Source organism: Pelmatolapia mariae, linkage group LG3_W, assembly GCF_036321145.2.
Source record: "Pelmatolapia mariae isolate MD_Pm_ZW linkage group LG3_W, Pm_UMD_F_2, whole genome shotgun sequence".
NCBI classification, from domain to species: domain Eukaryota; kingdom Metazoa; phylum Chordata; class Actinopteri; order Cichliformes; family Cichlidae; genus Pelmatolapia; species Pelmatolapia mariae.
The window spans coordinates 64,709,229-64,736,687 of NC_086229.1; the positions used below are offsets into that span (position 1 = coordinate 64,709,229).

At 39.1% G+C, this 27,459-nt stretch overlaps 1 protein-coding gene and 1 long non-coding RNA gene across 2 annotated transcripts; both read left to right on the top strand.

Annotated features, from left to right (window-relative positions):
• Positions 1-8,392: 8,392 nt before the first annotated feature.
• Positions 8,393-12,009, top strand: LOC134617882 (programmed cell death 1 ligand 1-like). The gene is made up of 3 exons (XM_063463028.1): positions 8,393-8,609; positions 11,046-11,387; positions 11,626-12,009. The coding sequence occupies exons 1-3, from the start codon at positions 8,537-8,539 to the stop codon at positions 11,781-11,783; spliced, it is 573 nt and encodes a 190-aa protein (XP_063319098.1). The 5' UTR covers positions 8,393-8,536; the 3' UTR covers positions 11,784-12,009.
• Positions 12,010-23,620: 11,611 nt separating this feature from the next.
• LOC134617898 (uncharacterized) lies at positions 23,621-27,435 on the top strand. The gene is made up of 3 exons (XR_010091771.1): positions 23,621-23,725; positions 25,090-25,176; positions 27,235-27,435. It is a non-coding gene; the product is annotated as an uncharacterized LOC134617898 (long non-coding RNA).
• The last annotated feature ends 24 nt before the right edge of the window (positions 27,436-27,459 follow it).

Here is a 27,459-nt window from a genome sequence, read left to right on the forward strand (position 1 = left end):
AATTAGTTGTTTCACAGGGAGCAGCCTTTGAGTTTTGATGGATTGTGAGCCTGATGAGCTACGTCACTGATTTTTCTGTTTCTCAGATGACTAAGATGGCACAATAAATGGTGAATGTTGGGTGCTCATGAGTAATTGTCTTGTCATGTTCTTAAAACAAACTTTCTGTATGAAATGATCAGATAGACTTTAATGGAATCTGTGGGGTTTTATTTTTTTTCTGTAAACAACAGAAAATTAATTTAAAGGAATGTAGATATTTAAACCTGAGATCTAAGATAAACCTAACAGGTAGTTTTGCTGAAATGGATGTTAGAAAGCCAAAAAAAACCAAAACAAAACTTAAGATGTTTAATACACATTTTTCTTTACATCCAGTCAATCAACTCTGATAATTAAAATGAAACTGATTTACAAGTTCACTCAGCTACCTTAAGGAGCTCAGTTAATTAATAAACTTAAATCAACTTAGCTAACAGATTATGTTAGTTAAGCTAAAATAGATTCCTAAGTTAAAAGAACTACTAAAGTATTTGAATTAACTAAAAAACCCAAGTCAACTGAACTAGGACAAGAGTTTAAACAATAGATTATTTTCATTTAGCTGAAAGGGTTTTCCCAAGTAAAGATGACAATTAAAGGAGTTGAACTGACTAATAAATCTCAGTCAACTAAACTAAGATGAAAGTTTAGACAACATGTGATTTTTCATTAAGATAACAATTGGTTGTGTTATAAGAACAAACTCTATTTCTTGACTTAACTTAAAATTTTAAGGCAGCCCTTTACCTCATATTTTTAAGTTGAAACAACAAGTTATATTTTACAGTGTAGAACAGTGTGGTGATTTAGCAAAACCGTGTGTAACCCAGTTGGAGAAATGGGTTATATTAAGTTATAATTTGTAATTGATTTGTTGTTGTGGAATAAGTCTTTTATTTGTTTTAACTGCTACACGCAATAAGTGATATGAAAGAATTTGTTTTGATTTCTTCACTTCCCGCCGATTCTAGCAGCAGCTTTTATTTTGAAGATCTATGGGAAGTTGTGCATCGGGGGTTTCGATTAGCTCAGTTGTCCTGTGTCCCAAAACCTTGGCCGCATCCTTCGGAGGACCCGGCCTTCGCGGTCTACGGATAAGGAAAATAGTTTCAGAAGCTTGTTAGCTACCATCACAATAGTAAGGAGTATGTGAGATAGTGTGGCTGAAGTTGTGGTAAGCCAGCTAATAACTTGCCGTCTATGATAAATGTTAGCAACAAGAGTAATTACATGTTGCAGGCATGCTAGCTTTTTTTATAGGTTGCAAATGTTAAAAAATGTATTTGATCTACAAACTATTATTTTAATGTCATAGTTTCCAAATCAACAAGGAAAGTTTAACATGTTCATTAATTACCCAATCATTATATCATGAGTGTTTATTCAGCAAACCGTGATGTATGGTTATGACCTGTGGAAAACATCATTTTTTATTGAGCTTTGAGTATTTTTTGAAGTGGATGAGTGTTAGTATTATATAAATATAATACTGTGCCCACTTTGAATGGCAGTAGTATTTAGTCTACGTAAACCTTGTAAGTTGTAAGAGCCATAATTAAATTTGTTCTGTGAATTTGGTGTATTCTGTGAGCTAAACTTGTTCAGACATCAGTGACAAGTTAATGGTTTAACGCAGGGGTGTCAAACTCCAATCCTCGAGGGCCGGTGTTGTCCCAAAAAATGATTGTCTGCCAAAAACTGATTGCTTGTATTTTAACTGCTGTAAATAACTTGTTTGTCTATAATACGTGAAACCTGTGTCAAATGTATCCCTCGTGAATGATATCAAGTGATCTGGAGCCACAAACAACATTCCTGTAACAAGGTAGAAGCCGCAATCAGTTTTTAGCAGTGACTTTTATATATCCTTTATTCATGCAGTTAAAAAAAAATCTTGTTGACATTAAAAATGTCTTTTGTAAGCTGGCCCTGAGGACAGCAGAAATTGCAAAAAATATTACAATAGTTCTTTAAACATATTTTAACCGGACAAAAAGGACCCGATTAATTATAATGTAAGTACAATAACACAGAGTTTTAAAGATACTTGAAAAACAGGTAATCTTTAAATTATATATATATAACCCCTTTGTAAACCCTGTTCACTGAAGTCTGTTTACCAAGATATGTAAAGATTACTCATAACAAACGTACGGAAACATTGGTGTTGGAGCTATTTGTTCTTATTTTTTATTATTTTTGAAATTAGTTAAAGTTTGTTGTTAGTTTACTTATATTTTGGGGTTTATTTACAAGTTTATTTGTCGGTTAATATTTTGTTTCAATGTTTTGTTTGTTTGATGTTACTTTGTTAAATTAGTCAGTAAGAGCTGTAGGGCCATTTTGTTTCTATAAATAAAGAGACTGGTATAGGACAAGCATGCACTGGGGTGGGCCTATGGTTTTTTACCAGAGCAGGAGAAGCAGCAGGAAGGATCTTGTTATTGCTTGCCAAACTGGATAAATAAACCATAAACTCAACTTTCAAGTTTGGACAGTGGACTTCTTTTGCCTGCGTACGAAACATTATCTCAGTGCAGCAGTGGCTTGTGGACTTTAAATTGTGGGATGTTTGGTTTGTCAAAAGTAAAGGAATTGCCACTACAATTGGAAATCAGTTTTTGGCAGGCGATCCCTTTCTGGCACAACACCATTGTCTTGAAACTTTTAAATGTGTCCCTGCTGCAACACACCAACCCCCTATTCCCCCTTTAAGTAATTTCATTCACTCATGAGCTGCTGTAACGTGAATCAAATGGCTAAATTTATCACAGCAGCATGTATTCAAGTGCTATAGAGTCTTGCTAATGACCCAATAATTATATTCAGGTGTGTTGCAGCAGGGATGCATGTAAAAGTTTCGAGGCACCGGCCCTCGAGGACTGGAGTTTGACACCCATTGTTTAACAGGAGAATACCACATATTTTTGAGAGTGTAGAATAATTGCAGTGTGTAGTTGTTGTTAATTGATGAATTTATAATACAAATTTCCAAATTCATCTTAATGTTGTACAACAAAAAAACATACAAATAAACTATAATACGAAGAGATTAGGCTGATAGATTGTAATGTAAGGCAGAACTTGAGATGATTATTCATGCTTTTATCTCTTCTCGTTTGGATTATTGTAACGGTCTTTTTATGTGTCTCAACAAAAAAGCTCTGGATCGCCTTCAGTCTGTACAGAAGTACAGAAGTACAGAATGCAGCGGCAAGACTTTTAACTGGTACAAACAAGAAGTCACACATTACTCCAGTTTTGGCTTCTCTTCATTGGTTGCCAGTAAATTTTAGGGTTCATTTTAAAATTTTAGTTGTAACTTTTAGAGCTCTGCACGGTTAAGCTCCCCAGTATATCTCTGACCTGTTGAAACCTCATGCTTCATCCCGAGCACTTAGGTCTTCAGGTCAGAGGCTACTGGTGGTCCCACGTACTAGGTTTAAAACACGTGGGGATCGGGCTTTTCAGGCACTGGCACCTAGGCTGTGGAACTCCCTGCCGTTGTCTTTACGCTGTCTAGACTCTACTGACTCCTTCAAAAAGCAGCTGAAGACATTTTTATACAAATGGGCTTCTAATTAATTTTAACTTTTATGTCTGATCTTATTGTGAAGCACTTTGTGATTTTTATCTGTGAAATGTGCTATATAAATAAATTTTACTTACTTACTACTTACTCTAATCAAGTTTTAATGTGTGTTTGAGCAGTGAACATCTGTTGGAACATGTAATTTGATAGGGTGCTGTACTCTCGAAGCCAACATTAAAAAATTTAAATGATTTTTACTCTTACATCTACACTTTTTATGAATGTGCTCATATTTGATTGTGGTTTATTTTATTAAAATAAGTTTAAGATGACTACAAATACAATTTTTTTCTATGAAAGAGCGCTGTAAAATCTAATATTGTGTTTAATTAAAACGTTTAAGTAGACTAAACTAATTTTTTATCAATTTGTTGTTGGAACTCAGTTTAAGTAAGTTACCAGTACTTGTTATTCAAAAAAGCTGATCAGCTCAGTTTATTTAAGTTGTAAACGGTTTATTTTCTAGTGTTGTTTTACCTGCAAGCACAAAGAAACAAAGTGACCTTGTGACGCTGCTTCTATTGGTCACACTTTGCTCCTCATATCTTCTCTCCTGCTCAGTTTCATCACGTTTGTCCTGATGTCGTTTAACTAATCATGCTGACGTGTTTCAGTGGAGGAATAATAAACGGGAAAAGAAGCAAAAATTTCCATAATCAGTATCTGATTAATATCCACTTAATCATTTATTCCTTGATGAACGTACTTTTGATGAAGGCCATATGATGATATGCACTGACACACCCAGAGTCCAGCTGTACCAACAAACAAACACTGTCAGCTGAACCAGTCTGACCAGGAAATGCAAAACTATGGCTTTTTGAAATGTGACACTCTTTATGTGACTCACTTCACCACAACCACAAAACTGTTTTTACAGATTCCTTCAGATCTTTGTAGAAGAAATGTCAACATTCAGAATACTTGGAAACAGAGTTTAACAAAGATTTTTAGTCCTGAAAATGTTGTGCACGTATATCCTGAACTATAATACACTGCTGTGTAATTCAGGGGTTTGTAACTCTGAACATATTTGTAGTATTTGAATACTTTTCTTAAGGTACAAATATCATCAGCTGGTTCTGAAGTGGTCAAGTGGGAGGTGCTGTCACAGATTTTCTGTCTGTGCACAAACTTTGTACAGATGAAAGTAACAACACTGTTACATTCATCTCAAATCGCAATCAAACCAGCAACATTTACGATAATCAGTAAAGTCTGGAGGTACAACAACAGTATATTTTAGTATAATTCCTTTGACATTTTTTGTATTGTGTGTGTTTAATATTAACTGGTCTTGTTTTATTAGTGTCTACGTTTGCTTGATACAAAGACATCTTTGACTTGCATTATTATCATTTTGTCATGAGACCCTTCATTCATTATTTATCTCGACTCTACACACACAGACAGTCTACAAAGTCTACACATCCACCTGTGCCAGAGAAAAAAATTCACTTCCTGTTGCTGTCACCTCTCTGTTACTTTCATTATGTTTGTGGTATTTGTTTGTCAAATACACGCTCAGATCCAGTCCGCTGAGTCAGTCCGGGAATGTTGTTGCCACGGTGATGCAATGAAGTCAAACAGGTCTAAGGTGTCGTATTAAACAGCTGACAAGGAAATACGGGTTAGATTGTTCATTGGGGCTGTTTAGTGCAGCCAGAGACCAAACCAAGGTCTCTATCATCAAATATTTTTTGTCTTTCTTCTTTCTATTTGCTCTCAATGGATAATTTTCCATGATGATCAGAAGAGTGTTTGAGGGTTTCAGAGATCCTTCAGAACAACAGTAAGTGTTTAAAATGACGTCTTTCAGTCTTTTATGTAATCTGACAGGTTGACTGAAGTCTGTGAGCTTCAGTGGATTAACAGATTGTTCATGTTAATCCATCTGAACCAGGATTAAAGCTTCACTTTACTGGTTACAGATGAATGTCATGTGGAGTTAGTGTGAAGCATTTGATTTACTGTTGGCTGGTTTCATCTGTGAAAACACATCATATGAGATGAATTCAATGTGTTTTATCATCTGAAGAAACAAAAGCTGTCAAACTTTATCTGACACAATATAAAGAAGAAAATCACCTCAATCACAAAGAGGAAATGTAGTTAGAGCACTATTTTGTGTTCAAGATTCAAACATGATCCCTGATTTAGCTCCTGGGATTTTGAGTGTCCTTGTAGATTTGGCTTTCAGTGTTTTCTGTTTGGTTTCTGTTTTTGATTATTATTTGGTTTAATTCCAATATTAATTGCTTTATTGTTCTAATAGTGGGGTGTATTTCTGGCAATATTGAGTGTTTGTTCCTTTATGGTTCTCATAGGACTAAATTGCAGTTTTCTGCCCCATGTTTGGATTCCAGTTTAACTTTATTGTTGCTGTTTTGTGGTGTCTTTCTGCTTTCTGTTTTGATTGTCTTTTGTGTGTTAGAATTTCATCAGGAGTAGGGTTGGGTACCGGTTCTGACATAAACGGTAGTAACCAGACCGAAAAGCAGCGCACATTTCGGTGCTTTATTTTCCTGAGATGTCATAGATTTTAGATTCTAGCCAATCATTTTACCTTTGCAAGCGTAGTAGGCGGGCCCAGGTACGTACGTTCTTTTAGAGCAGAGCTACAGATTAAAAATGCCCAAGGCGAAGCGGTCAAAAGTCTGGCTGTACTTCACAGCAAAAGCTGCAAACTCAGCAGCCTGCAACAAGTGCTTTAAGGTGATACTGTGATACTGTCAAAGGAGGTAACACCTCGAATCTGATGAAACACCTGGCGACGCATAGCGTTTTTTTAAAAGCCGAGAAATGCGCCGTGTTTGATAGCTTGCTGCGAGACCTCACACCGTGCACATCTACTGCGGGTGTGGTGCCTGTTATCGGACCTGGAGTTAGCAACATCCCCCAAAAACCCGAAGAGTAGAATCCTGGCCCCTAGCCCTGCCAGTGTAGCAGAAATGATGACGATGATGATGGCAGCAGCAGCTGTTCTTCTCTGCGTGAGTAGCTTAATGTTGTTTGTGTGTAATTCACATTGAGTAGGCTAACCACGTTATTACATTAATGCATGTAAGGTGAACTAGCAAACACCGTCGTAGTTACATGCGGCTGTCTTCTTGTTTGATGGCAGATACTCCCGTCATTCTGGCCAAAAAGGCTAAAATGACCAAAGAAAAAGTGGAAAACAGTTAAACATGAGAGGTTTTTGGACAAAGTTTGTGTTTTTCCATTGTTTAAGCACTGCTTCCAGCCAAGAGTGATACCATATATGCCCTATAGCTGCAGAAAAGGCTAACATTGTTATCTTTTTACAAAAAACAGTTAAACATGAGAGGTTTTTGGACAAAGTGTGTGTTCTCCATTCTTTAAGCACCGGTTTGAGCACCGTTTAAGCACCGGCACCGTTTCAAAAGTACCAGTTTGGTACTGGTATCAGATAAAACCTAAACGATACCCATCCCTAATTAGGAGTCTCTTCTTCGTTATATGTGGGACTATTAAAGTCTATTTCCAAAGCATTCATGTCAAAATTTTATCGTTCAAGTGTTTCCATGCAACCATTACCATGCATATGGGTGCACAAAAGTGTACCGAGGATGCTTGTTTTGGATCTCTGTAGGGTGTTGGCCACCATTCACAGGATTCAAACAGTGCAAAATATTATAAGAATATATACTAAAAAACCATTCTGACAATATTACCAGCATGATCAAAACTCTATGCAAAGCTGCGTCAGCTTCAAGAATATTTTGAAGCAGTGGATTTCTGGAGATTTCACCCTGGACTGTTGCCAGACAGGTTTAAGATGTTTTTCAGGGCTGGGTTGATCTCCACACTTGCTTGTGTTTCTCACCCAGGGTGCTATCTAAACATATGGACAGCTACTGCTCACCATTGATAGGAATGATGTTCATGCCGCAAAAGTCAATGAAGTTATAGTTGCAGTAATTCAGCATCTATCTAGCTCTACTTTAGAGTAACTGTTGTTTTGCTTTTTTTCAGTGACGGGTCTCATCCTATGATAATTGGGTTAGGCTCCGCCTGCGATCCTGATAAGGATAGGCTGAAGAGAATGGATGGATGGAGGTGACAGGTAATTTCAAATGAAATGTTTCAAACATATCAAGAAATATCAGAAAACACTGTTCCTCATCCATCAATGACTGTTTCTCATGGAGAGAAACACAGTGGGAAAAGATGTAAGAAAGAGAACAGGACAGATTAGAGATTATTTTTCTCGAAACTAAGGACTGCTTAGGCATTGCGGTTTAATAAACTAGTGCTATGTTACTTTTCATTACTTTTTCAATGTATTCAATTTTTTTAAAAATGGAACAAGCTATCAGATAACCAAACGCTGAGTGAAAGCTAGCCTAGTCTTAGCTCAGCTTTCATATCTGACTGTTTGAATTATATCCAATTATATAAGATAACCTTTATTAGTCCCACACGTGGGAAATTTGTTATCTGCAGTTCACTGAGATACCAAAGTTTCCTTGTGACTTTCAGAAGTTAATATTAGTTCCCCATCATCACATCACTATATAAACACCCAATAATGAGAACCTCTGGAATCCACATCAGCCTGACACGAATACTGCAGTTTTCTCCTGAACGGTAGGCGTCACCAGTCAGATAAAAATTCTGCATCAGCTCTTACTCCAGTTAAAAAAGTCAAGACAGGAAGTAGAGGGCTCAGTTTTTTGTTTGTTTTTTTCCCTTTTTTGTTTCCTTTAATTTCTGGAGAGCGTCTCGAGCTGTTGCAATGTCTCCATGATTATAATAGATTATAGAAAACACCTATAATTGAAAACCATCAAAACTGAAATAATCGTACACTCTGTCCCGAACCCACGGATGTGACGTGCTAATGTTTGGGTGGAGGAGTTAGCTAGCTAGGCTACGGAAATGTCTCGCCGAAGATCTTTTTTGTTTTTCTCCACTTTTCTGTTTGTCGATCTCTTCATGTTTGTCTCTGCAGGTGAGATTTAACTATGAGAAACCAAAATCAGTTTTGCTCTGAGATAAGAAGCAAGATGCAGTATGAATTGTTTTTATGTAACCCTGTAACGAGTTACAGTTCGAAATTCAGCTTTCAAATTCCACCTGAGAAAATCCCTGATAATCCTGAATTCACCATCCAAGATGGCAGCAGTGCCTGTAAACATTAAGAAAAGCTTAAAATTTAAAATCTTGTTACGCTTATTTAACCTCAGAGGTCTGATGGAGGTCGTACTGTGACGTCTCTCCTGAGCGAACATACCTTCCAGTATAAGTTGTCAGAAAAGAGAAGAAAACACTATTTATGTTGCTTTTAGCTAAGTAGAGTCCATAGATGTGGATGGACACCAAAGACCTGTTACATGCTGAAGAACCCACTGATTTGTTATTGTGCTGGTTATCAATCTGTAACTAGCCACACAGCACGATGCTAACACAATGCCACAAAAGTGAAAGAACAGATTACAAGTTTTAGGTTTGATACTGTTTTTGTGCACTGCTGCCATCTGGGACTGTGAACTTGGTGTTGGTTAAGTTTCTCAGACTTTGTGAGTTTGAAGTACAAATTGAGGCTGTTCTATTTGAACGTAATTGTGACTAAGAAGCAGGAATTTCTGACTTCCCTTTTCAGATGGAAGAGGCTACTGATCCGTACTGCTACTGTTTTATATTTGTGAATTTTAAAATACGCTGCACACAGGCTCCTGTACTGCAGAGTTCAACATATCCCGGGTGTCTTTCTGTTAGTTGGATTCAGTTGTCGATTGGATAGATACTTTATCATTTCCCTTGTGGGATCAATAAACGGTCACATGAAACTACTCGTGGTTGCACTTGCATGTTCACATGAAAAGGCTGGTGTTTCCAAAATCAAACCATTCACATTGATTAGTGTAACAGCAGCTGATCGTACAAAGAAGGGGTAAAGTATAATGTTAGGAAGAATAAGAGCGCTTATACACATAATATATTATGAAAATAACACACCTGTCATGCAGATACATCAGCGGTATGAGAGGAAAAGTCCTGTACAGTATTTCAGTGTTAAAAGTCCTGCATGAAAGAGCAAAGGGTAAATCGCCTAACCCAAATGTCAGATTTTATGTCATCCCGTTACCTGGCAACAACCTAGAAATTGGCTAAATTATCTGTTTTTGGCATTTATGCACTCTCAACAGCTTATAGAAGCATCATATCACTTTATTTTTTCCAACACTACAAAGTGGCCAAACAATACTGCAGCAGTATGTACATGTATGTAGTATGTACTATGTAGTATGTATGTCGTTTGTCACTCTACAGAGCTTTACAAATGAGCCACAACTCACCTCATGTGTGTGGTTGCACACTATCCTTAAGTGTTGAAACACGACAGCTCTGCTCAGCAGGTTGTGGCATCACCTGTGAATGAACGCAATGGCATCTGGAGGTGCCACTCTAATGCTGCTTTTATGCTTCAGTGCAGTAATATGAAGGCAGGCGGACGGCTCATCTACCTGCACAGTGTTTGATGTTGATGGAGGCAGTGTATGTGGTACAACCGGTCTGTGGGCAAATCTTCCTTGTGCTGTTTGTTGATCTTCATCCAACCACAGAGAAGAGTCAAGTTATAACACTGAAAGAGCTGAAGTGAAAACTAGTGTCCACTGCAGCCAGTCTGTGCTTTTCATGCTTTATTTTTATATCTCTTTTATATCCCTCTCGTCACCCAATCAGCATTGAACCAACTCATAGGTCATCCTCGTCCTTCGATGTGCAGTTTGGATTTTAGAGAACTAGACAGGAAACATGTTTGCAGTGGATGAAAACTCTTCTGCATTTGCTGTCCAAACAGCAACACGTACACAGACAGGAGATTTGTGCCTTAACGTTTCTGCTTCACCAGTAACATGAGATCTCAGACCATGTTGTGGAGAAATGCAAAAGTAATGTAACCCTAATTATAACTAATTGCTGTTTCCAGGGTGTTATTATATCAAAATTATAATGCAATTAAGAAGACATTAATAAATAACAGCTTACTATTTTTAATAATGTCCCCAATGTTACTGTGCAGGTGACACATGGCTGGGTGGAGTCTGTACGAACTTAGCATCTGTCTCTGTAATCCAGCTGTGACAGAGACAAAGAAGTGTAATGTGTGTGTCAGTGTGATGTGTTGTAGTGTCAGGAGTCAGTATACAGCTACAAAGCTTTGTGTTCAGTGTATACAAACAGCTGTAGCTCCATAAAGGCAGCATGCAGAGACTCACAGTGTCTTATAATGAGAGGCTGCTTTCTCTCACACATCATACACTAATAAATTTTGATAGTAATGTGTGCACATAAACATGTGATCAGTGGTCCCTGAGACCGCTGTAAAAGTGATCAGTTGTACTTTGACCTTTAACCTCTCATTCTGTGTTTCCTCTTTCAGACCAAAAAAACATCACAGCAAAGTCTGGAGAGAACATCACTCTACCATGTCGACCTTCAAACATCAACGTCAGCATCATAGTTGTGAAGTGGAGCAGAGATTACCTGGGAAATGAATATGTCCTTTTGTACCGGGGTGGTCAGTTTGTTCCAGACCACCAGCATCCATCTTTTAAGAACCGGGTGGATCTGCAGGACAGACAGATGAAGGATGGAGACGTGTCTTTGATTCTGAAGGATGTGACGATTAATGACACTGGAACATACGAGTGTCAAGTCATCCCAAGAGGTGGAAACAATTTGATGCCCATCAACAACATCACCCTGAGAGTCGTTCCTCCAGGTGAGTGAGTAGAGTTGAGTGTGTGTGTGATCAGAGGTGAAGCTGCTTCCTGGTTGTTGATGTTTGTTTCTAAAGATGTTGTTGATGAGACTTTGTAGAAAGCAGCTGGTCTGAGTGATGTGATCAGAGTGCAGTAGATAATGTCTGACAGCAGTTTGAAGAGGAAATGGATTCTGTTCTGTTCTTCACTCATCACCTACCTGACAGCTGACACCTCACACCTGTTTCTCACCTGCAGGTCAGACAGGAGGACACACAAAGGATGGATCTGTTGGACTGATCGTTGCTCTGTGTGTTTCTGCTGTGCTGCTTGTTGTTGCTGTTGTTGTTGGTTTTGTGATCTACAGAAAACATAGATGTAAACAGAAGAGTAAGATTCCAGCTGAACAGCAGTAGGTTTGACATGTCTCAGAGCTTTTCCAGCTAAACTTTGTGTCCCATGCTGCTGTTCTCTGTGTTATCATTAGACATTCAAGGAAGACTGATGGTCTGCAGACAGAAAATGATGATGATGGTAAATTTCCAGAATGTCAAGAATTTCACTGTTACTTTAGTCTGTTAATGCTTGTCCTTGTGTTACCTGTCAGTGACTTTGAACCACAACGTTCAAAACTTACATCTATTCAGCTTTATTATATATATATTATATATATATATATATATATATATATATATATATATATATATATATATATATATATATATATATATATATATATAGATAGATAGATATATTTATATATATACATATGTATATATATATAGATATATTTATATATATACATATGTATATATATAATAATATATATATATATATATATAGATATATAGATATATATATTATTATATATATATATAGATATATTATTATATATATAATTATATATTATGACACAGTGTCAAGTTCTGACTAGTCAATGGATAAAGAATAGAACTACACAACAGTATCACCGACCTTTGTATTTATTTATGTATGTTTCTGATAATAAGGATCCTTTATAGGTTTAGCTTTCCATTAGTTACATTACCTGGTACTAGGTACAGTTTCCTCACACCTCCACTGTTTTTTCATTTCAATTTTGGTTATAAAGCACCAAATTGCTAAACGGTTGACACAAGGCACGTTTTATTGTAAGGTTAACACTCCACAATAATACAGAGAAAACCCAACAATCAGACGACCCGCTATGAGCAAGCACTTGGCAACAGTAGGAAGAAACCTGCAGCAGAACCAGGCTCTGGGTTTTCTTATATATTTCTAATGTTTTCCTGCCTTTTCCCATCAGCTTCTCATCTCAGTGTAAGAATTATTTTCTTTAAACATGTTCTTTATATTTCTGCCTTACTTAAACCTGAGTATATGGAACATCATAGAGTTCATATTTCAAGTAAAGAAAATTTGACACTTACCAAAATAAGAAAAAAAATCTCACTGGTACTCTACACATAATAGTTTATGTGTGAACTTTTCTCTTAAACTTACCTTCCATTGATGCCAGTAGAAGTGACAGCTATGTTTAGCATGAGTTCAGTGTCCTGTATGTTACAGTATCAGAATCAGAGAGTGTTTGCTTTATCTTCAGGTCCAGCGGCAGATCCTTATGTACAGATCAGGTGTTACAGTATAATTACAGACTGACTGAACCACCTGACAACACAAGCACTGGATGTGTCTGAGTGTAGATGAACATCCATGAACTATAGACCATCACTAATTTACCTGATTGTGTGCAGAATCAGTTTGTCTACAACTAAATGACTGTTACCAATGAGAATTATGAAACCAAAGAGATCAGTTACTTCCATGTAGCTGCAAAGTGAGATGCTTATTTAGTTTCTCCTTTCTTGAAAGAGACTCTTTAATCTGTTACTCAGTTCAGAGATGTTCACTTACTGTTGATTAATTTCTATTGTTTCTGTTGTTTTTTGTTCATAAAGGTTTGCATGTATTTGTATGAACTTTTTAAAAACTTTTTGTAAAAATTCTGGGGGTTTTTTCTTCTGTGGCTGTAAAAAAAAAATATAGATACTTTAATCAGAAGTTTCAGATCTGTTGAGCTTGTTGATGCAGAGTTCATATATGCAAACGTGAAATAAAACCTGACAAAAAAGAGAATGACACTGATGTTCAAGAAGATATTTCAGCCTTGTATATTTCTGCTGACTACACACTCTGATTGTTAGAACTGAATGAAGGTACTTCATCTATAAGCCTGACAAGTTTATAAATACAAATGGAAGTTTCAAACCGAGACATGTTTGTCTCTAACATCTCTCTTTTTTAAGTATTCAGACACCAGATCTGCTTCATAGCGCTTCTGCAAAGCTTTCTATTAATCACCTGGTTTTCAGGTGTTTTCTTTTTTCTTTTTAATTCTAAGTGTGGAGCCGAGATATCAGATCCAGAGACATTCATCAACAGTTCAACAGAAGGATTATGCAAGTTTCACAGTAAATGTCATGTTAAGAAATAAGTTCTCTCATCGTTACTTGTTAACTTTAAAGTAGATTAAAAATGTCTAAATACATTGTGATGCTGAAAGATAATAAGGTCTTTAAAGTGAAATGTTTAGTTAATGCCATAACATTAACAGATTATATACTCTAAGCAGAAAAGTACTTTTTACTCCTCTATCTACTTGTTCAATATTTTCACTAAATGCTGGAATAACTGAGTTTTTTCAATTTGCATATCAAAGTGTTACAACTAAATCAAGGAGTGCAGCTGAACCCCACAGGGGTGTGGTCTCAACAGTGTCATCACTGTTACAAACACACATTTCAGAATTAGAATACTTCAATCCCTGTGTAAACTCTGTGGTCACAGTATCTGACTAAATAAAATAATAAAATATATTACAAAGTAATAAAATATGACATTTATATTTAAATAAAGGTATTCACCGTTAAATAATCAGTCATTATATTAACAACTGCATATACATGTTCCGTTTTTATAACAAACTGTGGAAGCGTCATTAATGATCTGCTTGTATCCATTTTAGTACTTAAAGTCCAACATCTCCCTCTAGTGGTCATATATAAAGCATGTGTGAGGATGGTGTTAATGTAAAATGTGAATCATAGTGTTCCAGTCAGTCATCAGTGTGTCTCTGCACAGCTGTAATTAAAATGTGTTCAGAGGGCCTCAGTGTCTGAATGGTTCCAGTTCAGCTCCATAACAGCAGCGTCCCTGGTTTGATTCCTGTGTTTCAGCTCATATCTGCCTCTCTCACTGAGGGGGACGTAACTACATGGACATGGATTTGTTCATCAACCAAACTACAGATCACTAACACCAGAGGATATTTAGCGTTTTTTTTAGTTTTTCTTTTTCATTTTTGTGAACTGATAAATGTCTGAGGCAGGTCACTGTGTTAAAATTTTTTATTTAAATATGTTTTTTTCATTTCTTTTTTGGTTAGAATTTAGGCCCCACTCACTCTGTTCTTGAACCAATAGAAAGCTGGTGCTCAGAGGAAGAGGGCGGGCTTTACTTGGTGTCAGTGACAGAAATGAAAAAAAGCTCAAATGAGTGAGAAGGACGATGAAGGAAACATCTGTGCTGTGTCTGCTCTGTAAGTAGAATCTCTGTGTTTGTTTGAATTCTTGTACTTTGACTGTCTGCTCTCCTGATAACTGATGATGGAGGAGAAGACATGAAAAACAAATCAGGCTGAATTCAAGTTCAAAACACCACGAGGACCAACTGCAGGTCTGAACTGACTCTTTATCTTTGCTCAGGAGTCGAGGAAACACAGCAGGCAGTGAAAAGATCAAATCATTCACTCATTATATCAACACAGCTGCACAGTGGACACATGACTTTACGGTCTTATCTAAATGTAGTGGATATTTTCTATATAATCCCAGTGTAGTCATAACACATATTTATAATCACAATATTCGCTCTTAAGTACTGCTTTTTAAGAAATGTCCAAATTTTGTGGACTTTTGTGTAGGTAACAATTGCAAAATGGGTGAATCCACTTAAATTTGAATTAGTGACAAAATGCACTCACTACCTCACTACCAGCGTTTCCGCAGGTCCTTCCTCCCTGCAGCTGTCAGACTGTACAATCAGAACTGCTCCCAACAAACATAGATGTTTACATCTGCGCTGTAACTGCAATAAGTTAATCAACCGATTCGCACTACAACCTGGTTTGCCTCTTATCTGTAGTTATTTATATTTAATCTAGAAACTGTACAATACTCTGTTTATAGTAACCATTGTCCATTGTAAATATGTAAGAAAAAATTGTGTATGTTTCTGTTCTGTGTCCTGTGTACTGTTTGTTTGTATATGTGTCTTTCTGGCTACTTTTACAACCAAATTTCCCCTTGTGGGACAATTAAAGGATTATTCTATTCTATTCTAGTACACAAGTTCAACTGTAGTTAAGTTAAATATCTTATCTGCCAATCACATGACAGCAACTTAATTTTGGCATGTAGACATAGCGAGGATGCCATGCACAAGTTCAAACTGAGCATCAGGAAGGAAGAAGAAAGGTCATTTAAGTGATTCAATTACAATGTAGATAAGTGTGCTACAGTAGTGGGTGCCAGACAGGTTGCTCATTTCAGAAACTTCCGATCTGCTAAAATTTTCCCTCACAACCATGTCCATGGTTTGCAGAGAATTATCTGAAAAAGAAATATTTTTAAGTGAATAGCAGTTCTCTGGGTCATAAATGTCTTGTTGATGTCAGAGAGGAGAATGACTGAGTTGTTGCTAACCATGTTAATCCCTTTATAACCACAGTGCACTCACCTTCTGATGCTACTTCCAGCAGGTGAACACACCATTTTACAGAGCTCTAATCATCTTAAACTGGTTTCTTGATTATGACACTTGAGTTCACTGTACTGAAATGGCATCTACAGTCACCAGATCTCAATGAAATAGACTCAGAATCTGTCAATCAGTGAATACATCACTGATGGATTGAAAGCATCAAATTCCAAGCACAGAAAAAAAACAACATGAGAAAAGACAATAGAACAATATTGGGATTTGTTGGAACAGGAGATGGTGACAAATTGACATTAATTGTGGGATGGTATCATGCCAGCAGGGACCAAAATCTCTGAGGAATATTTCCATGAGCCTGATGAATTTAGGACCTTAAAAAATAAAGTCAGTTCCAAAGGGGAAAGGTGTCAAACCCAGTACTAGCAAGGTATAACTAATGAAGTGTCCAGTGAGTGTATATATCATAGTACAAGGGCCAGTGAAGTCCAGTGAATATAGCTGTCTTGCAAGGAAACTCACCATAGGTGTAGAGTTGCCTTTCTCTCTGTAAATCCCCTGCGCTGGGTGGTGACCTACAAAAGAGTACACTTTGGCCTAACGCAGACATGAGCGAGAGAGATAAATATGAATTCATACCGGCTCGGAAATCGCCTGGATCAACAAGGTCTGCGTCAGGTGTTGAGTAGTCAGGGCATACTGATGAGATGTGGGTTATCGGAACAAGAAAGCATCAGTGGGCAAGAGACAAAAATACGCTGCTGTTTGAATGCTACTACACAAGTAACCCTGGCGGAAGGGGTTACATGAATATGATGAAGGGCCTATGGAATCTTTGATAGCCAACATCCACACTGACGGCGAAATAACTAGTAGCTCAGGGTTCCAACATTAGGAAGAAGGGACTGCTGTCACAGCTAGAGATTGATGAGGTACAACACACATGCTATAGCAAGGGGGAGCCAGGATGGCAGGTCAGAGGGGAGATATCGTTATCCCCACCCATGACTGGGTACCACACCCCATGTGTGGTGGAAGAAGGATCGTTCACTGCTAGAAGAACTGACCAGAAAGATAGGATCATGGTGAAGCTTGAAACCTGGATCCTCCAGAATCACTTACATAGACATCATGAAGCACCTTCAGAAGATCTACTAGATGAAGTGAATGCAGCAGTACGGACGTGAGTGTAGGTCTCTGTCAGTGTACATGCTTGTGTGTGTGTGTTCCGTGTTCAGCCGGGAGAAAGTGTCCCTTCACTCAATTAAGCAAAAGTCAACAATCTTCGGTCGGCACAGGTGGCCTTGAATGAGGGTTAAGAGTCATATCACAGAGCTTTCTATATGGCTCACACTTTGAATGTTGAAATTGCAGGGTTTTTTTCCCAGTTTGAAATCTCATCAGGTGTAATTCCGAGTTCAGAGTATTTTTCCTGCACAAGGTGTTTTATTTTGAAAATGAACTGGATTCAGTCTAAATGTTCTCTTCCTGTCCTCCTGCTCTGCTCTGTGCATCTTGAAGTGACTTTAGACCACAATAGACGTTAATATAACCCATCCTCTATCTGAAATAAGGTGTTTTAGCTCCTCCCCCTTTAAGACAACTTTCTTCTGATTGGGTGCCAATTTTACAGTAAGGTCTAATGTACGTCACTGGTCAGCAGGTCTCTCAATTCCTGTTGTTCTTCTTCAAGATGTTATCCATATAGCAGAGCCATGAGCTTCTCCAAGATCTTATCCATAGTGCGTATAAAAAAAACACACACAGTCTGAGTACTCACAGCCCTGCCCATAGTCTATCATGTCGGCCAGCCTTGTGGGATTTTGAACAGCTGTAGCCGCTTCTTGTTCTTTGATAAGCCAGGTCCGAGCCAGCTCCAATCAGCAAGAACTCTGTTATCGTGGTTCCAAATTGGTAGATGTCGTTCACTGTCCTCAATTGAGAGTGTCGCCAGACACACGACGCAACCGACCATCGAGTATCCGGCAGCAAACATCTCTGCAGGACAATCAGGCTCTCCCAAGCCCAGAGGTTTGTCAGTTTTGTTAAGTGACCAGTTGATCAAATCCATAATTCTTCTTTAGGTTTTTAGAGAACAAGTCTTCGAGACTCTGTTAGGGTTAGAGAATAAGCGAGACTATACAAGAGACACGAGAAGCCAAGCAGGAAAGATAAGGGAGAGGGAGAAGGAGAAAGTGCGACCACCTCCGTCAAGAGCCAAGAGTGAGACCCAGTACCATGTGGAAGCTACTGTCAGGCATCCTTGTGGTTAAGATGAATAGGCACATGGCTCAATACATAAATGGGGAGCAGAAAGGAATTGGTAAGAATACCAGGGGAGCAAAACACCAACTACTGGTAGACTGAGCAGTCCCTCAGATGCTCAGAAATGCTCTGTCCCCACTGGTGTTCTGCACAGGCCATAGCCCCCTCAGTGAGATCATTGACAAGACTGGCTACAGATACCGACTACGGAATGGAACAATTGTCTGACGCCTCCTATACATAGATGACATTAAGCTGTATTTGAAGAGTGAACGAGACATTGATTCACTGATCCACACCACCAGGATATACAGCAATGACATCGGAATGTCGTTCGGATTGGAGAAGGGTAGTCGGATGATAATGAAGAGAGGGAAGTTAGACACAAGTGAGGGGATCAAACTACCAGAAGGCAGCATTGCAGACATCGAGGACAGCTACAAGTATCTGGGCTTCCCACAGGCAAATGGAATCCATGAAGAGACTGCTAGGAAAGCTGCAACCACCAAGTACCTGCAGACTGTCAAGCAAGTCCTGAGGAGTCAGCTGAGTGGTGAGAACAAGATCCAGACTATCAACACCTACATCCTGCCCATAATCTGGTACCCTGCTGTGATAATAAGCTGGCCAAAAGAGTGGATAGAAGCCACTGACATCAAGACCAGGAAGCTCCTTACCGTGCATGGAGGTTTTCACCCCAAGTCCAGCACCCTGAGGCTTTAAGCTAAGGAGAAGGAAGGAGGCCAGGGACTGGTGAGTGTCAGTACCACAGTCCAGGATAAGACAACAAACATTTACAAACACATCAGGAAGATGGCTCCAACCGACCGTGTACTCAGTCATTACCTCAGGCAGCAGAAACCCAAGAAAGAGGAGGAACCGTCATGGAAGGACAGGCCCCTGCAGGGTATGTACCACTGGCAGATAGAGTAGGTGGCTGACATCCAGAAGTCCTACCAGTGGCTGGACAAAGCTGGACTGAAAGACAACACAAAGGCACTAATCATGGCACAAGATCCATAGAGGCTGGGGTCTATCACACTAGGCAAGACCCCAGATGCAGGGTGTGTAAAGATGCCCCTAAGACAATTCAGCACATGGGGCAGCAGGCTGCCAGATGCTAGCAGGCAGGGCATACATGGATCACTACATAACCAAGTGCCCGGCAAGTACACAGAAACATCTGTGCTGAGTATGGCCTGGAAGTCTACATGCAGTGACTCCCAAGCTCAGCTGGTGGCTCCAGCAGATCCCAGTTAACAACATCTATCCAGAAGAGCACAGTCCTAGGAACAGCTAAGATACTGCGAAGGACCCTCAAGCTCCCAGGCTTCTGGTAGAGGACCTAAGCTTGAAGAATAGACTGCTCACAGGGGCGAGCGGGTAATGAAAATTATACATCTTAGAGAGGGAAAAGTTTGTGTGTTTGTCAGCTGTTTGTGTGGAGTTGTTCTTTATGTTCACCTCAAATGAACCTGAGTGTCATTTCTCTTTAGTTCTGATCTCACTGCTGAGCTGCACAACAAACCAAGGTCAGTAACCTTCTTCTGTCACAGTTTTATCCTGATAAATGCTCAGTGCTCATACTAACATATTTTAACCCTCACAGCTCGTCTGACTGTGAGTCCCAGCAGCTCTCAGTTCTTTGAAGGAAACTTTGTGTCTCTGAGCTGTGAGGAGGACGACAGCTCTGCTGGATGGACTCTGAGGAGAAACACAAGCACACGACAGAGGGATCAGTGTGGAGATGTGGAGGGAAGGTTGCCTAGTTCTTCCTGTAACATCAATGTTTTCCCATTGGACAGTGGAGTTTACTGGTGTGAGTCCAGAGAGGGTCCCATCAGTAACATGGTTAACCTGACAGTCACTGGTAAGCTGAGTGTGTGGAGTTAGTGTTGATGAAGCTGTGTGTAAATGGATGAAATGCTGTAGTTTGTCTCTGTGTTGAGGTGGATCAGTGATCCTGCAGAGTCCTGTCCTCCCTGTGATGGAGGGAGATGACGTCACTCTGCTCTGTAAAACAAAGACCACTCCCTCCAACCTCCCAGCTGCTTTCTATAAAGATGGCTCCCTCATCAGGAAGCAGCCTACAGGTCACATGACCATCCAGCATGTTTCCAGGTCTGATGAAGGCCTCTACAAGTGTGACATCAGCGGTCATGGAGAGTCTCCATCCAGCTGGATCACTGTCACAGGTGACACACTCACCTGTCTGTGTTTCTGCAGCTTTCAACATTCACAATGTGACGACAACTTAATGACTGTGTTTGCTTTATTTTAGACAAACACACCACCACACCTCCACCTACATCCACCTCTCCTCTTGGTTCCACCTCCATCACTCTTCCTCTTGTTCTCACTGTGTTGTCATGTGTTGGATCAGTCTGTGTTGTGGTTCTACTGGTGTTACTGGTTCTACTGGTGAAACGATGTGTTCACAGGAAACCTGAAGGTGACTTCTGAGTTTACGTGTGTGCTTTTTTTTTCATATGCTGAATTTGTTATGATTTAACTGTCTTGTCATATAAATAACAACTTTTAGACTCTCAAATGTTGGAATACTTTTTGGGTTTAGAGTTCTTTCTATATTCTTTCAGAAAATTATAATAATTCTTATTAAAATTAGATCCTTTCAGCAGATCAAGATTTGTGTGTGAAGAAATGTTTTATTTTCTAAAAGTTTGGAAAAGTTTCAGACAAGGACTCAGACCAACAGGTAGTCTTGCTAGCACAAGAATGTTTTTATTGACAAATATAATGATTAATATTCCTTGTGGGAGACTTTTCAGCACCTCTGTCTCCAGATCAGTACTCCTCTCTCTCCTCTGGGTTCCGGTGTACTGCTCAGATAGGAAAGTATTGTTAGAGTGATGACTGCCAGCTTTGCTGGCCAGCCACACCTGGCACTTCGCTGAACCAACAGCCTCCAGGGGCTACTCCAGGCACTGTGAGACTATTCTATTACTCCCATTTCCAACATCTCAGCCAATTCCTTCTGGACAATTTCGCTTTTGTATTCAGGAACCTGTAGAGCTGTAAACACAACGTGTCAGGGGATGTTTGATTGTGTTCTGTAAGTGAGATACGACCAGGCAGGGGGGAGAACACCTCTACAAAATGCTGTTGCAAGGCAGCAACATCTGCTCTCTGGGCCTGTGTGAGATGGTCATCACAATGGGGGGAGGTGGGAATGGTGGACATGGGCACTTCCATTTCCAATTCGTCATGCTGTTCACCAGGTTCACCAAATAAGCAGTTTCAGCCTCTCTCTATGTTTGCAGAAGGTTGATATAGCTGTGTGGCTCCTCCCCTGGTATGATCATACTACTTTATAGTCAAATTCCCCAATTTTCTTCCTTCTGCTCAGGTCACACACTCCCAATGACTTCTTGCTGAACAGTACCTCAAAGGGAGAAAATCCTTTGAAGGCCTCATAATGCCCAGAAATGCATACAGTTCTTGTAGTGTGCTATACATGAATGATGTCACTATCTCTTTTGGAATACTTACTTAGAAGATGAAATGAAAAAGCGCCTGCACCATACTCTGCGGAAATGGGGCACAGCAGTGCTTCAGGATATCACATTGCATAAGCCATAGGAACTAATAAAAAGTGACATCCCTGTGCACTCCGGGGAACTGGCTCAATAAGGTCCATGTCAATGTCTTCAAAAGGGACCTTGATTAACAACAATGGACATCAAAGCACTCTCAGAATTGCTGGCTGGTTCACCAGCTGACATTCCGGGTAGGATGCACACCCAGCACACTTCCCCCAAATACCTGGCCAGCAAAATTGGGCTATGATTTTATTATACCCCATGTGACCAGCCAACGGGTTGTGATGAACTGCCTGGAAAATAATTTCCTAGTGGCTTTTCAGCACCAACAACTGGGTGTGCTCTTGTTGCGTGTGATTGTCACCATTTACTGCAAGTCATCTCACCTGCGGAGAGACAGCAAATAATAGAGGATTAGTGGATGCCCTCGACCGCTGTCCAAGATGGAAAAGCTGCCTGCAGCCTCTGTTCAGACTGAGTGAGGATGATCTATTGAATATATTGATTCTCTTCCTTTGCGAGGCCAGTCTGTAGAAATCAGTCCACTGCTTTATGAAGTCACCTAGCATTGGCCATTTGCCATGGCCTCAAAGATGTCCAGGAATGCCTAGGGGCTGTTCTCTTCCTCGATCCAGTAAAGCTTCATTGTTTGACCCCATGAGAATGGTGGCGGGAGAAACCAGGTGTTTGACCACCTGTCTTGACCGATCCTGCAGTTTTTTTAACACCATTGTTTTGGTCCCTCTTGGAGCCAAGAGGGACCAAATTTAGAGAAGCGATAACTAAAATGATTTTCAAGCTGCATTCATAGAATCAGGTGAGGCTAATAGACAGAAAGTGAAGTATACGTCTATGTCAGTTTCTAGTAGCTACAACCACCTTTGAGTCAATGACCCAGGTATCCTGACATTGATATAATTACAATAATATAAACTTTAAGTCTTCAAATAGTTTAAATAAGTGAGTTATTAAAAAAAATCCAACCACCCATACATTTGAGGAAATTAACTATAGACATCAGAACTGTTTTTTCTTGCAAACTACAAACATGCTTCATTCTGCTTTAAAGTTGAACATTTTAACATGGGAGTCTATGGAGACTGGCTCACGGGTGGAGCCACATGTGGAAATTAAAGTGCCTTCTTTCTTTTGTTCAAAATGTAACAACTTGATCATCTTAATTAAATTCGGTTTTATGTCTTTAAGGTTTGTTGTCATATCTTGAATGTTGTACATTTTGTTCTGGACTGTCTTTGTGGTCTGTCGTTAACAGACACTAACAGCTCTGCAGTCGTTCAGCATCCCGTTTTAGATTTGAAAAAAATAAATCAGCTACAGGTGTTAAACTGTAAAAGTGTTAATTTTAAATAAATAAAGGGAAATTTAATGCTGTATATTCTTGTGACACCAACATTTGAAATTCCGTTTCTCTCAGTATATATACATAAATTCAGAATCTAAGTTTGATAAAGTTAATTATTTTATAGTTTGTAACTCTCTAGCATGTTGATCCAAGATAAGAATCCTGTTGTTGAGCAGTCATGGTTTCTATATACATGCTATTGCTACTTATATATTAACTATCCAAATGCTTTTGTGGATTTCTTATCACATGTATGACTTGCAGTGTTGTCTTCCATATGTGTTTTTTTCTGCAGAGAGTGATCCAGCTACGGCCCACTCAGCAGTGAAAACAGAAGACATCATTTATGGACAAATAATCATCAAAAAGAAGCAAAACAAATTCAATATAAGAGGTATGTGTGCTTTTATTTCTCTCCATCATGGTCTAGTTCTACAGCCATTGTTCCTAAAGATGACAAGTTGTTAATGCAAATCAGTTTGTCATCACAAGATTTATTTCAAATTACTTCTGGAACTTAGATGGAGAAGCAGCAAACTACAGTTATGAATTTAACTGCTGGGTCTAGTTTATTTTATTAACAGGTACATATTGCTGACTTGTAAGGTGACAGAAATTTAACCACCACTTGAATAATTCTTTACTTGATCTAGCTGTATTTGCTAATCATAGACCAATTATTTTTCAACTTTTGGTTTAAAAAGAATTACCAACAGCTGTTGTTGTTGTTGTACACTCCTTTGGGGTTCTACTCCTGAGTAGGATGTCTATATCCACTAAGGGTCCTTAGCCTAGACCCCTCATGCTAACCAAACCTACCTCAGATATGACCAAGAGACAGAAAACTGAAGCCATACAAGGTTGGATGTCGCCCAAATTCACAAGGTCTATGTCAGGTGTTGTATTTATTTATTTAGTGATTCATTCTATATTGCATGATTGTCTCATGATGAAGGCATGTGAATTGAAACTGACTACACCACATGCTCATGGTCATGAATGATCATGTTCGTCAGTTCAACTGTGGAATGCACAGCTGTGTGTTAGGAGGAATATAATATCTCACAATTTTTCAAATCAACATTAGGCCCTAAATAATAGTCTCAGTCACAGATACATCTTATTTGGGCAAAATTTCAGCTGTGTTGTGACTTTGGCAGCGCCATAACTGAGTGTTAAATCCCACAGCAGACTTGATTAGACTAGATGGGTCTGTTATCTGGATTTAGTATGTAAACAGACTGTTAACATTAATAATTCGTAGTCACTGCAAAATGTCTAAAGAGACAAACTGATCACACTTAACCTACTTAACCTACTTTAAGACAATTATAATGAATTATAACCACAGAAGCAACTTCCTGTTGTTGACACCAGTTAACTGTAGTCTTATTGTGATGAGGCCTCTCACCACAGTGTGTCCTGGTTTGGCGAACAGAAGTGTTCATGTTGTGAGAACGAGTTTGCTTTGTGCTCTGTGGTGAAGCATCTCAGTCTGTATTAGAAGAAGATGGCAGCTTTGTGGTCGTCTGCCCCCCATGTTCACAGAAACACCCACCAGTTCTTTCTGGTCAAATGTTTTTCAGCAGAGGTGGTAAGAAGTGGAAAAAAACTAAAAACCCACAGCTGTGTATAAAGGTTTTCATTAATTTTTTTTATAAATAAGTAATAAAAACTTGGTGCCGCAGCTGTAGTGTAATAGTAAACAGTACTGTTTCCTTTGTACATGCAACAATTTCTCTGTGTTTCAGTGTACAGAGAGTGATCCAGCTGCAGTCTACTCAGGAGTGAGAACAGAAGCCATCAGTTATGGAGAAATAACCATCACACCAAAGAGGACCAGAGGTACAGCTGCTCTGTTTTTAACTTTGGAAACCAAATGAATTGCTTGTTTTGAGATAGTTCTCAGTCTTTCTGCTAAACGAAGCTAATCTTGACCCAATTTCAGGATATCAAACTGCTAATCTCGCAGAAAGAAAACAGTTTTTCTCTTATTATAAAAAAAATAATTTAACATTTATGAACAGCAGAATGCAAGAGTTATACATTTGCCATAATGCATATCCTGCATCTGTTGAAACAGCACTGAAAGCTGTCAGGTTTTTGTTCAAATGCAGCCAACAAATAATATTTATTTTCCTTTGCTAAATAAATATTTGTTTGAATAATAAATAAACAAATAAAGCTTGTTTCTCTTGTGCACCAACTTTTTCTTACTGCCTGTTCCAGTGGTGAATGTCCAAATCAAGCAGTAACATTAGTTTCAAATAATTAGGTCAGTGTATGAGATCACATTAAGTAATCACTCCCAGCCATCCACCTTTCCGCTCGTCATGCTTTTCATAGTTGCCCTCCCATCCTCATCACTGATCCTTTGCACTTGCTGATTCAATAACTGTCCTCTGTCTGTGGTCCGCTCTGTCATTTTCTTGATTTTTGACTAAGAAGATCACAACCCAGTTTTTTTTAAGAATATCAATGAAAATTACTGATTAATTAAATTAAAGGTTCAAATCAGAAACATTGCAGTTTCATTCACATCTCTTACAAAGAACTATTGTGGTCATCATAAATAATATCTCACCATCTTCAGCTCCCATTAACTGTGGTGTACCACAAGGGTCAATTTTAGGTCCTGTTTTATTTTCTGTGTACAAGTCACGTGGTCAAAGTAAAAAAGTAAGTGAATAAGTAAAATTTTATTTGTATAGCACCTTTCAAGATAAAAATCACAAAGTGCTTCACAGAAAAGCTAGAACATAAAAACAGAAATCAACCAAAAGCAAGTTTAAAAAGATTAGTTTTTAGCTGTTTTTTTAAATGAAACCACCGAGTCCACAGATCTCAGGCTCAAAGGAAGGGAGTTCCAGAGTCTGGGGGCTACAGTTACAAATGCTTGTCCGCCTTTCGTTTTCAGCTTTGTATGATAGACGACCAGCAAGCCCTGATCACATGACCTCAAGGAGCTGCTGGGCATGTAAGGATGTAAAAGATCTCTGATATTAGTTTGGTGCTCTTCCATGGAAAGCCATGAATGTCAAAGTGGGTTGTGAATTTTATGGGGAGCCAGTGCAAGTGGATCAATCTGAATCCTCACCGCTCGCTCACCCAATGAACACAGCAGAGAGAGACAGAAGTGGGAAGTAGGAATTATAAGGCTTTTTAATGGTAAATGGCCTGTATTTGTATAGCGCTTTACTAGTCCCTAAGGACCCCAAAGCGCTTAACATATCCAGTCATTCACACATTCACACACTGGTGATGGCAAGCTACATTGTAGCCACAGCCACCCTGGGGCGCACTGACAGAGGCAAGGCTGCCGGACACTGGCGCCACCGGGCCCTCTGACCACCACCAGTAGGCAACAGGTGAAGTGTCTTGCCTCTGACCACCACCAGTAGGCAACGGGTGAAGGTGAAGTTGAACGGGTCTTGCACAACGACCGAGACTGTCCGAGCCGGGGCTCGAACCGGCAACCTTCCGATTACAAGACGAACTCCCAACTCTTGAGCCACGATTGCCCCATGTCATTTAATGCACATAATCGAAATAGGTTTGAGTTTTGAGAATTATATTGATGGTTTATGACACAGTTTAAGTTGGACATTATGAAACTTCTATGGCTTGTAAATAATGTAGTTCTGACCTGGGACTATGTGTGATGCAGAGAGGTGAACAAGGAGGTCCAAGTGCAGCTGCTCTTTATCTTTAGTTTTTGCTAGTTGCTCACCATGTTTCTAACTCATGACACTAAACTAAGCTGATCAAACTACATTATGACTCAAGCACAGTCCAGTTTTACACTTTGCCAGTCTGAACTGGGACTTCCAGTTAGGTTTTGATTGAACTACAAAGCTTGTAATCATGTTTCCTGTTTTTTGAACTGTGTGTGTTTGTGTTCAGACTTTAAACCAGAGCCAGACGTCGTCTACTCTTCACTGAAGTAGTCCACCAGTCCAACCACTGACGTCCAGCTGCTGGTCTCTAACTGGTCCCCCCAGCAAATCAGACCAGAGGACATCCACATGATACAAAGAAGTATTTGCATTATGTATTTTAATTTTTTTTTTCTCGATTATGTACCCTCATGTGATTGAAAAAAAAAAAACCCATCCTATTTTTAGTTAT

Bases quoted from the DNA above. Each gene is read 5' to 3' on its own strand.
- LOC134617882 (XM_063463028.1), top strand. From the start codon at position 8,537: ATGTCTCGCCGAAGATCTTTTTTGTTTTTCTCCACTTTTCTGTTTGTC. The intron at 8,610-11,045 runs GTGAGATTTAAC...TTCCTCTTTCAG, and splicing joins CTTCATGTTTGTCTCTGCAG to ACCAAAAAAACATCACAGCA. The intron at 11,388-11,625 runs GTGAGTGAGTAG...TCTCACCTGCAG, and splicing joins CCTGAGAGTCGTTCCTCCAG to GTCAGACAGGAGGACACACA.